This window comes from Heteronotia binoei, chromosome 6 (assembly GCF_032191835.1).
Source record: "Heteronotia binoei isolate CCM8104 ecotype False Entrance Well chromosome 6, APGP_CSIRO_Hbin_v1, whole genome shotgun sequence".
Taxonomy (NCBI): domain Eukaryota; kingdom Metazoa; phylum Chordata; class Lepidosauria; order Squamata; family Gekkonidae; genus Heteronotia; species Heteronotia binoei.
The window spans coordinates 150413057-150429424 of NC_083228.1; the positions used below are offsets into that span (position 1 = coordinate 150413057).

Here is a 16368-nt window from a genome sequence, read left to right on the forward strand (position 1 = left end):
TGCCTCTGAGCTCCCTGCATCCAGCTCTTCTGTTGGCTGCTTTAGTGGCATTAGCTGCTCCCCCCCCCCCACCCCCGACCAAAAAGGTTTGGCCACCTCTGGCTGGGAACGGGGGCGGGGGGGCAGATGGAGAAGTGAGAGGCACTCTTCTTTGGCCACTTTCCGCAGTGGCTGAAAACCTCCGTTCTCTCCATTTGGGGCTGACCTTATTTAATGCTGATGGTTGTGACACCCCCATCCGCGGTCTGTATTTTTGAAGCTGTTTTAATTTGCGTTTGTCTGTGAGCTGCTTATTGGTTGCATCTTACCTTTGGGGGTTGATTAAAACCTGCCCTCCTGCTGCTGCTGCTGGCCAGTGGGGTGATTAAGGCGCCTGCATAAAACTGAGGAGGAAGCAGTGGAGAGGAAGTGTCCACAACGATGGCTGTCAGTGAGGCAGTCCAGGAGGGATCCAGGGAACTCTGGGAAGGAGGGAGGGGCCACCACTGCAAGGGCTCCCTTCCACGTGCCAGCTAACCTGCCTTCCCTCATGGAAGCCACGCAGGGCACCCAGAGGTCCCCCTTGTGTGTGTCCTGCCTGCTTCCTCCCCTGCAGCTGTTTCAAGATCAACACCAGCAGGCTGAGCCAACATGCTGCTGCTTGAGCCCCTTGGGAGACTTGAGCTGTAAAGGAGCCATGGAAATGCACCCCCCCCCCTCCGGTGACCTTCGCTCCGTGCTCTCTGTCCGTTGAGGGCAAGGCATTGATTCTCGTTCCCTGGCTGCCCAATGGGATGCTTCCCTCGTGCCTGCGCATCTGCCAGGGCCGGCTCCTGCCTCTCCGTTCATTTGGAAGGGGCTCCGCAGGGTGCCTGGATGCCCGCTGATGGCCACATGCGCAAGTGCTTCTGTGAGGCGGGAGCTCTCAGACCAGCTGGCTGCAGGATGCTTCCATGGGCAACAGGCAGCCCTGTGGCCTGGCCCTTTGAAGCACAGAGGCGGCAGGTTCAGCAGTCTGCGGGACAGCGTGAAGAAGAGCCCCGCCAAAAGCAGGCGCAAAGTGAAGGCCGGCCGTGAGGGTGGCCTGGAGGGCTGGGGCCCCAGTTGCGCTGGGGAGAAGGTGAGCTCACTTGAAGGCCAAGGCAGGGCAGGCTCCAGGGGCCATGGGGCCTTAACCCTCTCCCTGCCACTGGGAGGCCTGGCTGGGTGGGATCAGCAGAGACATCTGGTGTTGCATTGGCTGAGCTCTTGTGGGGCTGCCCAGGGCCCACATTGATTCCCAGGCTGTTTATGCAGCTTGTCTCTGTTCCAGAGGTCCTTTCGGAGGCAGGCTGGCCCCGCTGCTTTTTCAAGCATGGAAAGGGAGGGTGGGTGGGTGGGAACAGCTTCAGGGGCTGGAGGCAGAGGCTGCAAAAGAAAGCATCTCCCTCCACTGCTGCTGCGGCTGAGTCACTGATGGTCTGCAAGGCCTTTCCCAAATGGCTGGCCAGGGCAGCGTTTTGTTCTCCTGCAGCTGCAGTTAAGGTGGCACCATCGCTTCCAAGAGGCCACGGGTCCCCTGCCAGGGCGTGTGGCATTCGCGGGCAGTGTGGTGGGCACCACCACGGGAAGTGGAGCCGGCCACAAAATGTCTAACAGTAGTAACTTCAATTTCTCAGGCTGAAGATCTGTTTAAAATGACTGTGCTAGTTTGAACGTTCAACACACACAGCTGGCTTTGAGTCAGACCAGGAGGAGGATGCTTGGCCTGTGACGGCAGCTGCCACCAAAGCAGCATTTTAAAGGTCTGCTCAGCCAATCAAAAGCCTTGCTGGACAGAAATGCCATTCTGGCCTCACCCGCTTTCTAGAAGCACTTGGCGGGTGCCCGTGGGCACTGGGGTGAGGACCTGCCATCCAGGCGGCTTTTTGAATTGGTCTCAAGGTGGGTGGGGGCGAGCTGTGCTGGGGCTCCAGAAAGACCAGGTCAAACCCCCAGCGGTGCCAGCTGCAGCCTCTCCCACGGAAAAGAGGGCCAGGCAGCCGTGATTTGGGGGGAGCTGCCGCCAGTCTGAGGAGGCCGTAGATGGGCAGTCAGCTCTGGAACAGGAAAAATGGACCTGGGTCTGAAATTGGACTCTTTGGACTACTTTAGTATCTCTTATGTAGCATTATATCAGCTGTGGGTTTTTCTTTTGTACTGAATTTTAAAATTAGACATCTTGGACTCTTGTCTTTTGTATAGGTTTCGTGCTTATACTATATCTGGATTGTGGCATTGACATGTACTATTTCTACTGAATGTCATTCCGGTTTGAAATTAACAACAAGAACACAAAATATGATATTGATTTTTATTACATTACATTAGCATTTGATTTGTTTTGCACTTTTTGTCACAGCTTCTTGTTCTGTTGGTTCTTGGTTTTGTTGGCTGTGACTCCTCCCTGTCAAGTCCTCAGTCTCCCAGGAACATCAAACAGACCATTGATGTAATAGTGGTAGAACCTCGATAACTGTGTTAGGCATGGCAGGTCTTGCAAAGACTGGCGGGACCACTCTTTGCGTCCCTTATGTACATTCACTATCGCCATTATATTTCAAAGGAAAAGTGGGAAGCTTAAGCGGGAGATATACGCGGGAGTTCCTTAGCCCTTCCCCTCACAGGTGCATCTGGCCTGGCCAGCCGACCTTGGTCTCTAAGGCAACCACCAGGCTGGCAGAGTCTTCTTTGATCACTGTCGCAAAGAGAGAGTGGTGCTGCGCAAGCGAAGGAGCAAGAGAACATCAGAACAATAGTGTGCAGGAATTCATGACAAGACTTTTGACACTCCCACCCATTTCTTCTATTAGTGGCTCTCAATCCATGCAGAGGCAACAGGGTTTCCACAGGGGGGCAGAACTGGAAGTAAAACGGCCTGTGTTCTGATGCTCCCAGCGGATGGCTCTGTGATGTGGTGTCCCATTCTGGGCCCTGTATCTCCAAAAGGACATCACGGAGCAGGGAAGGAAGAGTGCAGAGGGGAGGGGGTTGGAGCACCTTCCCTGTGAGGAAACATAAGAATGCAAGAAAAGCCATTTTGGATCAGGCCAATGGCCCCTCCAGTCCAACACTCTGTGTCACACAGGGGCCAAAAAAACCCAGGCGCCATCAGGAGGTCCATCAGTCATGTTGAAGAGTCTGGGACTCCTCAGTTCAGAAAAGAAATGACTAAGGGGAGACACGATAGAGGTTTATAAAATGATGCATGAGGTGGAGAGAGTTGACACAGAGAGATTGTTCTCCCTCCCCAAATACTAGGACTTGCGGGCATGCAGTGAAGCTGATGGGCAGGAGGAGGTTCAAGGTGGACAAAAAAACCCTTCTTGAAATGCAGAATGGATAAAATGGATAAAAACCTTTTTATAACACCTAGTAATGTAGTTTTTGAATTGTTTATATATGTTTTTATTCTCTGGGAATGGTTAACCACCATTAGAACTCGATCGCTGTCTGAAACTGTGACACCAGCACACGCGGATGTTCTGGTTTTATTTTATTTGATCACACTAATGTGACTGTGTGGCCTTTAATTTGTGAGCTGCCCTGAGAGGGCGGGAGATAAATCCAGTAAATAAACACATTCTTTTATAATGGTCATCGGAATTGTTCCATCATGTTAGCGCCCAGAAGAGTGGGCAGCAGACAAATGTAATAAAATAAAATGTGGAATTTGCTTGCAGAGGACATAGTGAGGGCCACAGGAAGAAACAGCCTTAAAAGGGGATTGGATGTCTGCTTGGTGTGGTGGCTAAGAGCACAGACTTTCATCTGGGAGAACCAGGTGTTCTTTCCCTTCACATGCAGTCAGCTGGGTGACCTTGTGCCAGTCACAGTTCTAGTCTCAGAGCTGTTATCTCAAGAGCAGTTCTCTCAGAATTCTCTCAGCCCCACCTGCCTCACAAGGTAGCTGTTGTGGGGAGAAGAAGAGGAGATTGCAAGCCACTCAGTGAAGGGTAGGATATAAATCCAATTATCTCCTTCACCACCACCACCGTATTCAGAGGTCCACATCCTTTGAATCCCTCAGCATCTCTGCCCTGTTGTTGACCCTCCAGAGGAACTGGTTGGCCATTGTGTGAGACAGGAGGCTGGACTAAATGGACCCTCCCTGGTCTGATCCAGCAGGGCTCTTCTGATGCTCTTTTCAGGGGAAGGCTTCGGCCTCTCTGCCCTGTTGCTGGCCCTCCAGAGGAACTGGTTGGCCCCTGAGTGAGACAGGATGCTGGACTAGATGGACCTTCACTGGTCTGATCCAGCAGGGCTCTTCTGATGTTCTCATGAAGGCCTCAGCCTCTCTGACCTGTTGTTGGCCCTCCAGAGGAACTAGTTGGCCACTGAGTGAGGCAGGAGGCTGGACTGGATGAACCTACACTGGTCTGATCCAGCAGAGTTCTTCAAGGCCTTGACCTCTCTGCCCTGTTGTTGGCCCTCCAGAGGAACTGGCTGGCCACTGTATGAGACAGGAGGCTGGAATAGATGGACCCTCAATGGTCTGACCCAGCAGGGCTCTTCTGATGTTCTCATGAAGGCCTCAGCCTCTCTGACCTGTTGTTGGCCCTCCAGATGAACTGGTTGGCCACTGTGTGAGACAGGAGGCTGGACTAAATGGACCCTCCCTGGTCTGATCCAGCAGGGCTCTTCTGATGCTCTTTTCAGGGGAAGGCCTTAGCCTCTCTGCCTTGTTGTTGGCCCTCCAGAGGAACTAGTTGGCCACTGTGTGAGACAGGACGCTGGACTAGATGGACCCTCACTAGTCTGACCCAGCAGGGCTTTTCTGATGTTCTCAGAGGAAGGCCTTGGCCTCTCTGCCCTGTTGTTGGCCCTCCAGAGGAAGTGGATGACCACTGTGTGATACAGGATGCTGGACTAGAGGGACCCTCCCTGGTCTGATCCAGCAGGGCTCTTCTGTTGTTCTTATGAAGGCCTCAGCCCCTCTGCCCTGTTGTTGGCCCTCCAGAGGAACTGACTGGCCACTGTGTGAGTCAGGAGGCTGGACTAGATGGACTCCCTGGTCTGATCCAGCAGGGCTCTTCTGATGTTCTTCTCAGGGGAAGGCCTCAGCCTCTCTGCCCTGTTGTTGGCCCTCCAGAGGAACTGGCTGGCCACTGTGTGAGTCAGGAGGCTGGACTAGATGGACTCCCTGGTCTGATCCAGCAGGGCTCTTCTGATGTTCTTCTCAGGGGAAGGCCTCAGCCTCTCTGCCCTGTTGTTGGCCCTCCAGAGGAACTGGCTGGCCACTGTGTGAGTCAGGAGGCTGGACTAGATGGACTCCCTGGTCTGATCCAGCAGGGCTCTTCTGATGTTCTTCTCAGGGGAAGGCCTCAGCCTCTCTGCCCTGTTGTTGGCCCTCCAGAGGAACTGGCTGGCCACCATGTGAGGCAGGAGGCTGGACTGGAGGGACCGTCCCTGGTCTGACCCAGCAGGGCTCTTGTGATGTTCTTCTCAGGGGAAGGCCTCAGCCTCTGTGCCCTGTTGTTGGCCCTCCAGAGGAACTAGCTGGCCACTGAGTGAGGCAGGAGGCTGGACTAGATGGACCCTCACTGGTCTGACCCAGCAGGGCTCTTCTTTCTTGGCCCTTTTTGGGCCACCAGGGCTGTTTGCTTGGTGTTTTTTTAATCGGCCATTGAATATTGCTCTATTATTGTAACATTATAACTATCTGTGTATCAGGTTCTCTGAATTCCCAGCTTTCATTGTGTAACAAAACAATAAGTCTCTAGAGCCCTTTCTTGCAGAGGTATAAAAGGAAAGCCATATATGCATGCAGTGAAAGGTACAGGAGACTGACTTGTAAAGATGGAAAGCTGAGAGTTCAGCAAAGGTGATATGCAGGAGGCCAGGAAGGGTCCCCACACTTCAGGCATTCCCTGAGCCACATAAGAACAGCTTGTTCTGGAGGGAGGGCCCTTTCTCACAAGGCTGTTATAAGAGAGGCCTTCCGGCCTCCACCTTGTCTTGAGTCCTGACCCTAAATCAGACTCCATGGCCTTGTCAGTGGGCACTTTTGTCAGGTGCGGAGGGTCTCCTCGAAGAACTGGGTGGTAGAAACAAGACTCCCTTCACCTGTAAGGGTACACTAATTGGGTCAGCGTGGAAGTGGGGAAACACGCCTCCCTCCAGCTTAATTGGTTTGGACAGCTGAAGGCAGGGAGAGCTGTCAAGATCTGCAGATCTGCTGAGTCATCCTAATCAGCAGCTGACTCTCCTTGGTGGAAGCCAGGATTGCTATAATTCTGCACCCGCCCAAGGACTAGGGGTGGGGTGGAGGGGAGGGGAGGGGAGGAGAGGGCAGGGCCTGCCGCTCCCCCTGGCCAGGCTTTCTCTAGAGGATGCTGAAGTGCTGCTGGCTGGAATGCCAACACCTTTTTAGTCCACATGGTAACGTGCTGCCTGCCTGAGTATGTCTAGATAGTGTCTATGTAATGTGTTTATTTTAAATTGCACTGCCTTTGAAATCTATGGCTGCTTTCTGTTAAGCAGTAAAAAGCCTTTCTTTGTTGCTGGTGCTGCCTCTGTGTGAGCTCTTGACCTCAGCGATCTTCAGGCCTCAGATTCAGCGGGAGCTCACGGGAGCACAGCTCCTGCACCTTTCTGAGAGTTCCACTTGCATGTGCAGCTGCATAACAATCCCTGGCTGAGCTCCAGCACCTGTTTATCTGCAAAATGACCCCTGACTATCTTAATCTGTCTAACCAGTTTTCTGGGTGGGCCTTTGGGCAGGGCTGCTGACTTTCCTCAGAGTAGACCCAGGTGCTTGTAAAGGGGGAGTGGTGGCAGACTACCTACCAAGAGGGTTGTTTGCAGGTCGGTGCTTTGAGCCTGAGAGCCAGAGGAAAACGTGAAATGGCAGGGCATTGCCTGCTTTTGTACATAAATTGTTCATGTGCTGTTGAAGAACATGGGAAGTCACCATGACACAGATTGAGGACTTTGTGTTTGTCTACAAAATTGTAGTCTTCCCCAGAGAATTAACTACTGCTCTTATGTGGCAGTGCAAGAATTGAGACACACCAGTATATAGTGGTCAGTATCAGCCTACAGTCTGGGACATCTAAATTCAAGATCCGCAGTCTACAAAGGAAATGTGTTGGGTGAATTTGTTCTAGATACACACACTCAGCCTAATCCACTTTGTTGTTATTCCTTATCTAAATAGTTCACATTGTTTTCCTTCTGAGAAAGACTGGATCATGAGGGCATGAATACTGTGAAAAAGTGGAGGAGAACCCAATTGCAGCCAGGAGAGCCCTGGCAAAATGAGTCTTTATCTCTGTCTGTCTCTCTTTCTCCCTCCGCCCCCAAAGGAAGCTCTTGCTGTTTTAGATAATTTATTTAGATAATTTTCCTCCCCCCACTTTGTCCCCAGGGAATGAGGAGGGGGAGAAGAGAGGCTTGGCTCAGTAACTCTGCTGTGTGATTGGGAGAACCTGGCAAAGCAAGCTCTCACTCTTTCCCCCCCACCCAATGGAGGAATCTCAGCCAATAGGTCAAAGACGAGCTTTGCCCTGTAGCTCCGGTGCAATTGAGGGAGCCTGGCAAAGCAAGCTGTGATGCAGAAGGAAGCGCAAGAGAGGGAGAAGGAACCAGACCATAGCCAGTTGCTCCCAGGCTGCATGCAAGCCCTGTGGGGGCCGGATCTGGTCCACATCTTTGACATCCCCTGGGTTAGAGTGTCCAGGGAGGGGGGGGGGGTCCTGCTCTGCCATGGAAGCTTCCTGGAATACCTTCAGCTGGTCACACTTCCTCAGTCAAAGCTACCTCCCGGGGTCGTTGTGGGCATAAAATAGAGGAAAGGAGAATGGTGAAAGCTGCTTTGTGTCCCCAGTGGGAAGAAAAGAGGGCTCTCGGTGATGTGAAAATTGTGTGCGTGTGTGTGTGTGGGGGGGCATTTTTAAAAATTCTCACATTCACCCTTCTAGCATGTTAGATCTCTTAATAGTATTGATGGGTTTTTTTGATGGAAGGGCTTAGCTGCAGGTTGTAGATTGTTTGGGCACTCAAACTACATTTCTGCAGGAGAGGAGAATGCTTTTGCTGGAATATCTCTCTCTGTGTAACTCATGAATGAAGAGGGGCGGGGGGGGGGTGCTGTGCTGGGGAAGGGTCCTTGGCACAGCGAGTTCTTTGCTGATGTTCCCTTCTCTGGCTGAAGACAAGCTCTGTTATTAGTGGGATGTTCTTATTTCCCTTCCCTTGAAAAGGAAACAAGCCACATGGGGCACGTGCAAAGTCATGACTCCAAGATCCAACCCTTATTCAGAATGCCACTTGGGGGTGCTTCGGGCCTGGAAAGAGTGGCCTTGGACTCAGGCGGCTTGCTGGAGTGAGCTGGAGTGGCCTTTGGATCAGATCTGGAGTCTTGCCTCCAGCAGACCAGGGGAGGCTGCCTGGCCGGGGATGCTGAGTCCCAGTGAAGCCAGGGAGGGAGGGGCACCTCTCCTGCGGGGTGCTCAGACTCGAACCAACGGGCTGAAATTAAGTCAGCTAAATATTAGGAAGAGCTTCCTGACCGTCAGAGTGGAAGAGGCTTCCTTCCTCCTTGAGAGGTGGTGGGCTCTCCTTCCTTGGAGATTTTATGCAGAGGCAGCGATGCTGATGGGCAGGAAGGGTTGCATCAGTGCCTCATTCTCATGGCCCCTTCTTACATGCCCAGGACGTTGCTGTTCACCACTTTGGGGTCAGGCAGCCATTTTTGGTCCTGGCCAGTTTGGCCAGGAATTCTGGAGAGGTTTCTCCTCCCTCCCTCCCTCCCCCCACATTCTGGGCTTGGAACAGGGGTTGCTGGGGGGTGGGGGGAGTGTTTGTGAGGGGAGGTACTGGTGAGTTTCCTGCATTGTTCAGATGCCCTTGGAGGTCTCGGGCAGCATCTCCCCAGGAGTTGTTTGCCCATCTCTGAGGGTGTTTTAGTTGAGGGCTTATCTGTGTTGCACTGCTCTTTTGACCTTTCTTCATTGATGATTTTAGACAACGGAAGCAGCAGGAGCAGCAGCAGCAGCGGTGCCTCTCTCTCCTCCTCCTCCTCCTCCTCCTCCCATTGTCTCTGTACTGCCAGTCCCTGCCGAGGCCACGTCCATCCCATCCACCACATCACAGGTTTTTATTCCCTTCTCCCCCCCCCCCCGCCCCCCGCCATGTTTATGCTTCTTGCTGTCCTTCCTGCTGATGTGAGTGTTTCCGTCGCAGCATGCAGCTTGGGTGCTGGGCTGAGCATGGTTTGCATGGGGCTGCCGAGAAGGAGGGTGTTGCCGCTTTTATCAGGCAGTTCCTCCCCTATAGAAGGCTTCTCGTTTGTTTGTGTTCACCTTTACGGAATTAAAGCCTTCCATATGTCCCAGGATGACTGTTCCAGAGAGGTGGCATGTGTTTGTGACATTCTGTTTCATAGGGGTTAGCTTAAAATGTGAGTGGAACTCAGCAGCTGGAAAGAGGCTCATTCTCTGCGCACAGGAGTTTCTAAGAAGAGGCGGAGCTCTGGAGCAGACGGGGCTACCAGGCGTGAAGAGTGCGAGGCTGTCTGTGGCACTGCCCCACTGGCATGGCCAGGAACTTCCAACCGAGCAGAACCAAAGGAAGGTCCTGTGCCGCAGAGGCCTGAGCCCAGGTCATCACAGTTGGCACCACTGGACTGTGACTGTTTTGTGCAGAACTGGAGAGTATAGAGAAGTGTCGTGATCATTCACAAATGCACTTGGTGTTGACACCAACATATAAAGAGATTTAACAGCCACCAAGACTCAGAAAACTATCGGAGTGGATGAGTTCCTGGCCTGCTGAACCTCGACATCCAGAGACAGTTTACCTTTGATTGCCAGTGTTAGCCAGTGCTAGGAGACTGGCAAGGTGGAGGGGAAGCTTTTGGTTTTGAGAGCCAGTTTGGTGTAGTGGTGAAGTGTGCGGACTCTTCTTATCTGGGAGAACCGGGTTTGATTCCCCACTCCTCCACTTGCAGCTGCTGGAATGGCCTTGGGTCAGCCAGAGCTCTCTTATCTGGGAGAACCGGGTTGGATTCCCCACTCCTCCACTTGCAGCTGCTGGAATGGCCTTGGGTCAGCCAGAGCTCTCTTATCTGGGAGAACCGGGTTGGATTCCCCACTCCTCCACTTGCAGCTGCTGGAATGGCCTTGGGTTAGCCAGAGCTCTCTTATCTCGGAGAACCGGGTTTGATTCCCCACTCCTCCACTTGCACCTGCTGGAATGGCCTTGGGTCAGCCAGAGCTCTCTTATCTGGGAGAACAGGGTTGGATTCCCCACTCCTCCACTTGAACCTGCTGGAATGGCCTTGGGTCAGCCAGAGCTCTCTTATCTGGGAAAACCGGGTTGGATTCCCCACTCCTCCACTTGCACCTGCTGGCATGGCCTAGGGGTCAGCCAGAGCTCTCTTATCTGGAAAAACCGGGTTGGATTCCCCACTCCTCCACTTGCAGCTGCTGGAATGGCCTTGGGGTCAGCCAGAGCTCTCTTATCTGGGAGAACCGGGTTGGATTCCCCACTCCTCCACTTGCACCTGCTGGCATGGCCTTGGGGTCAGCCAGAGCTCTCTTATCTGGGAGAACCGGGTTTGATTCCCCACTCCTCCACTTGCAGCTGCTGGAATGGCCTTGGGTCAGCCAGAGCTCTCTTATCTGGGAGAACCGGGTTGGATTCCCCACTCCTCCACTTGCACCTGCTGGAATGGCCTTGGGTTAGCCAGAGCTCTCTTATCTCGGAGAACCGGGTTTGATTCCCCACTCCTCCACTTGCACCTGCTGGAATGGACTTGGGTCAGCCAGAGCTCTCTTATCTGGGAAAACCGGGTTGGATTCCCCACTCCTCCACTTGCACCTGCTGGCATGGCCTTGGGGTCAGCCAGAGCTCTCTTATCTGGGAAAACCGGGTTGGATTCCCCACTCCTCCACTTGCAGCTGCTGGAATGGCCTTGGGGTCAGCCAGAGCTCTCTTATCTGGGAGAACCGGGTTGGATTCCCCACTCCTCCACTTGCACCTGCTGGCATGGCCTTGGGGTCAACCAGAGCTCTCTTATCTGTGAGAACCGGGTTGGATTCCCCACTCCTCCACTTGCAGCTGCTGGAATGGCCTTGGGTCAGCCAGAGCTCTCTTATCTGGGAGAACCGGGTTGGATTCCCCACTCCTCCACTTGCACCTGATGGAATGTCCTTGGGTTAGCCAGAGCTCTCTTATCTTGGAGAACCGGGTTTGATTCCCCACTCCTCCACTTGCACCTGCTGGAAAGGCCTTGGGTCAGCCAGAGCTCTCTTATCTGGGAAAACCGGGTTGGATTCCCCACTCCTCCACTTGCACCTGCTGGCATGGCCTTGGGGTCAGCCAGAGCTCTCTTATCTGGGAAAACCGGGTTGGATTCCCCACTCCTCCACTTGCAGCTGCTGGAATGGCCTTGGGGTCAGCCAGAGCTCTCTTATCTGGGAGAACCGGGTTGGATTCCCCACTCCTCCACTTGCACCTGCTGGCATGGCCTTGGGGTCAGCCAGAGCTCTCTTATCTGGGAGAACCGGGTTTGATTCCCCACTCCTCCACTTGCAGCTGCTGGAATGGCCTTGGGTCAGCCAGAGCTCTCTTATCTGGGAGAACCAGGTTGGATTCCCCACTCCTCCACTTGCACCTGCTGGAATGGCCTTGGGTTAGCCAGAGCTCTCTTATCTCGGAGAACCGGGTTTGATTCCCCACTCCTCCACTTGCACCTGCTGGAATGGCCTTGGGTCAGCCAGAGCTCTCTTATCTGGGAGAACAGGGTTGGATTCCCCACTCCTCCACTTGCACCTGCTGGAATGGCCTTGGGTCCGCCAGAGCTCTCTTATCTGGGAAAACCGGGTTGGATTCCCCACTCCTCCACTTGCACCTGCTGGCATGGCCTTGGGGTCAGCCAGAGCTCTCTTATCTGGGAGAACCGGGTTGGATTCCCCACTCCTCCACTTGCACCTGCTGGAATGGCCTTGGGGTCAGCCAGAGCTCTCTTATCTGGGAAAACCGGGTTGGATTCCCCACTCCTCCACTTGCAGCTGCTGGAATGGCCTTGGGGTCAGCCAGAGCTCTCTTATCTGGGAGAACCGGGTTGGATTCCCCACTCCTCCACTTGCACCTGCTGGCATGGCCTTGGGTTCGCCAGAGCTCTCTTATCTCGGAGAACCGGGTTTGATTCCCCACTCCTCCACTTGCACCTGCTGGAATGGCCTTGGGTCAGCCAGAGCTCTCTTATCTGGGAAAACCGGGTTGGATTCCCCACTCCTCCACTTGCAGCTGCTGGAATGGCCTTGGGGTCAGCCAGAGCTCTCTTATCTGGGAGAACCGGGTTGGATTCCCCACTCCTCCACTTGCACCTGCTGGCGTGGCCTTGGGGTCAGCCAGAGCTCTCTTATCTGGGAGAACCGGGTTTGATTCCCCACTCTTCCACATGCACCTGCTGGAATGGACTTGGGTCAGCCACATCTCTCTTATCTGGGAGAACCGGGTTTGATTCCCCCCTCCTCCACTTGCAGCTGCTGGAATGGCCTGGGGTCAGCCAGAGCTCTCTTATCTGGGAGAACCGGGTTTGATTCCCCACTCCTTCACTTGCACCTGCTGGAATGGCCTGGGGTCAGCCGGAGCTCTCTTATCTGGGAGAACCGGGTTTGATTCCCCACTCCTCCACTTGCAGCTGCTGGAATGGCCTGGGGTCAGCCAGAGCTCTCTTATCTGGGAGAACCGGGTTTGATTCCCCACTCCTTCACTTGCACCTGCTGGAATGGCCTGGGGTCAGGCAGAGCAATCTTATCTGGGAGAACCGGGTTGGATTCCCCACTCCTCCACTTGCACCTGCTGGAATGGCCTTGGGTCAGCCAGAGCTCTCTTATCTGGGAGAACCGGGTTTGATTCCCCACTCCTTCACTTGCACCTGCTGGAATGGCCTGGGGTCAGCCAGAGCTCTCTTATCTGGGAGAACCGGGTTTGATTCCCCACACCTCCACTTGCAGCTGCTGGATTTGCCTGGGGTCAGCCAGAGCTCTCTTATCTGGGAGAACCGGGTTTGATTCCCCACTCCTTCACTTGCACCTGCTGGAATGGCCTGGGGTCAGCCAGAGCTCTCTTATATGGGAGAACCAGGTTTGATTCCCCACTCCTCCACTTGCACCTGCTGGAATGGCCTGGGGTCAGCCATAGCTCTCTTATCTGGGAGAACCGGGTTTGATTCCCCACTCTTTCACTTGCACCTGCTGGAATGGCCTGGGGTCAGCCAGAGCTCTCTTATATGGGAGAACCGGGTTGGATTCCCCACTCCTCCACTTGCACCTGCTGGAATGGCCTTGGGTCAGCCATGGCTCTCTTATCTGGGAGAACTGGGTTTGATTCCCCACTCCTCCACTTGCACCTGCTGGAATGGCCCTGGGTCAGCCAGAGCTCTCTTATCTGGGAGAACCGGGTTGGATTCCCCACTCCTCCACTTGCACCTGCTGGCATGGCCTTGGGTCAGCCATGGCTCTCTTATCTGGGAGAACCGGGTTTGATTCCCCACTCCTTCACTTGCACCTGCTGGCATGACCTTGGGTCAGCCAGAGCTCTCTTATCTGGGAGAACCGGGTTGGATTCCCCACTCCTCCACTTGCACTTGCTGGCATGGCCTTGGGTCAGCCATGGCTCTCTTATCTGGGAGAACCGGGTTTGATTCCCCACTCCTCCACTTGCAGCTGCTGGAATGGCCTTGGGTCAGCCATGGCTCTCTTATCTGGGAGAACCGGGTTTGATTCCCCACTCCTCCACTTGCAGCTGCTGGAATGGCCTGGGGTCAGCCAGAGCTCTCTTATCTGGGAGAACCAGGTTTGATTCCCCACTCCTCCACTTGCAGCTGCTGGAATGGTCTTGAGTCAGCCAGAGCTCTCTTATCTGGGAGAACAGGGTTTGATTCCCCACTCCTCCACTTGCACCTGCTGGAATGGCCTTGGGTCAGCCAGAGCTCTCTTATCTGGGAGAACCAGGTTTGATTCCCCACTCCTCCACTTGCAGGTGCTGGAATGGCCTTGGGTCAGCCAGAGCTCTCTTATCTGGGAGAACCGGGTTTGATTCCCCACTCCTCCACTTGCAGGTGCTGGAATGGCCTTGGGTCAGCCAGAGCTCTCTTATCTGGGAGAACCAGGTTTGATTCCCCACTCCTCCACTTGCAGGTGCTGGAATGGCCTTGGGTCAGCCAGAGCTCTCTTATCTGGGAGAACCAGGTTTGATTCCCCACTCCTCCACTTGCAGGTGCTGGAATGGCCTTGGGTCAGCCAGAGCTCTCTTATCTGGGAGAACCAGGTTTGATTCCCCACTCCTCCACTTGCAGGTGCTGGAATGGCCTTGGGTCAGCCAGAGCTCTCTTATCTGGGAGAACCGGGTTTGATTCCCCACTCCTCCACTTGCACCTGCTAGCATGGCCTTGGGTCAGCCAGAGCTCTTGTAGGAGTTGTCCTTGAAAGGTCAGCTTCCATGAGAGCTCTCTCAGCCCCACCCACCTCGCAGGGTGTCTGTTGGGGGGAGGGGGAGGGGAAGGAGACTCCTTTGGGGTATAAATGCAATCTGCTGCTCTTCGTCCTCTTGGCCGCACCTCATGAAGCAGGATGCTGGATCATTGCTGTGCTTCAGAAGGGGGCGGGGTGGTTCTTACGTTCTTCTTTCAGCAATTTCCTGTTGGAGTTTCTCTGTGAAGTTTCTTCTTTATCTATATTACAGTGTTTTGAAAGTTAAAATTATCAGCTGTGCCAAGAAACCGCTGAGGGTGGGAGTCAAGAAAGGTCTGGCAGCATGGACCATGTAGGAGCCCTCTTGTTTGGGGGAGCAGCTGCTCTCGGTATGAGAGTTTCTTCCCCTGCTACAGATGGGGCTGGCCCCTCTCAAGGGCAATGTTGCTGAAGGGGCCAATCAGGGAAAGGAGAACGATTGGGTCTGCTCGATGCGATGGGAGCAGCAGACGGGCTTTGCTCTGGGCCTGCCTTCCCCCACGGAGGCTTCAGCTCGTATCATAGTGATGATAGCGCCAGAGGAGTTAGCCCGGTTAGTCTGTTGCTGCAATTTCAGTTGTAGCTGATGAAGAGAGCTGTGTTTCTTGACAGCTTATGCTACAATAAAATTTGCTCATCTTAAAGGTGCTGCTGGACTCTACTGCTTTCCCTTCAGTACTGATTTTTTTCTTGATTGTGGGTTTTTTTCTTAAAATATTTTTATCCTGCTTGCTTCTTGCAGAGCAGGACTCGAACTGGCTTTGCAAAGCTTAAAAAAACAACTGCTGAAAATCCCAGTGCAAGAAGAGCAGCCAGGACTGGAGCTGAGCGGGCAGAAGAACCCCGCCTCCCCCAGTAAAGCCCTTCGTGACCATTCCGGTCTGCGGATGGCAAACAGATGCATTCATTCATTCTGTCATCTTTGTGTTCTCTTGAGCCCTCTTCTAGGAGAAGTTCGTGGGGAACTCACCACCATCATCCCTTCTTCATCTCCAAGAGGAGAGGCCCTAGTTGCCTGCAGATCCTGCTGTGACCTCCTCAAGCTATTCAACTCCCCCCCCCCCTCCAATTCAGGACCATTTGAAGAGCATCCGTTGGGGCTTTTGTCATCTCTACCCATGAGGTCGAGGAAATGGTCTCGGCGGTGGGTGAAGGAGCAGGCACTCAGCAGGGTCTCGTTGCTTCGCTTGTTGTCTTCTGTTAAAAGCTCCCCAGTAGAGGGCAGGCAGGGGACATAACTGAGGGGGGGTAATCTCTCCCCCCCCCGCCGTTCTCCTGTCCAGCAGGCCCCCGCCAGGCACAAGAGCACAGAGGCTCCTGGACCTTTGGCCCCTCAGTCAGGCTGATCCTGCTGCCACTTGTGATCATCTACTCAGAGATGCCTTCCTGGATGTGCTGGGAGACCGTGGTCTCTTGGAGGAGGAGGAGAAGGAAATGATGATAAATGGATTTATATTCCGCCCTTCACTCAGAGGGGCTTACAATCTCCTTCCCCTCCTCCCCACAGCAGGCACCCTGTGAGGTAGGTGGGGCTGTGAGAGCTCTGAGAGAACTTGTGGCTGACTCAAGGTCACATCAGCAGGTGCATGTGAAGGAGGGAGGGAATCAAACCCCGTTCTCCCAGACACTTCACCACTACACCAAACTGCTAGAGCTCTGGCTGACCCAAGGCCATTCCAGCAGGTGCAAGTGGATGAGGGGGGAATCGAACCCGGTTCTCCCAGATAAGAGTCCGCACACTTCACCACTACCCCAAACTGCTAGAGCTCTGGCTGACCCAAGTCCATGCTAGCAGGTGCAAGTAAAGGAGTGGGGAATCAAACCCGGTTCTCCCAGATAAGAGAGCTCTGGCTGACCCAAGGCTATTCCAGCAGGTGCAAGTGGAAGAGTGGGGAATCAAACCTGG

At 54.0% G+C, this 16368-nt stretch overlaps 1 protein-coding gene across 4 annotated transcripts in view; it reads left to right on the top strand.

Moving 5' to 3' along the window:
- DLG1 (discs large MAGUK scaffold protein 1) overlaps positions 1-16368 on the top strand; it is a 123990-nt gene that overhangs the window by 53839 nt on the left and 53783 nt on the right. The window contains exon 5 of one of the 4 annotated variants that reach the window (XM_060242880.1): positions 8965-9093. The exons of the other annotated variants lie outside the window; for them this stretch is intronic. Within the exon in view, the coding sequence (XP_060098863.1) occupies positions 8965-9093 (129 nt within the window). The remainder of the gene's footprint in view (positions 1-8964; positions 9094-16368) is intronic. 4 annotated transcript variants of the gene reach the window in all.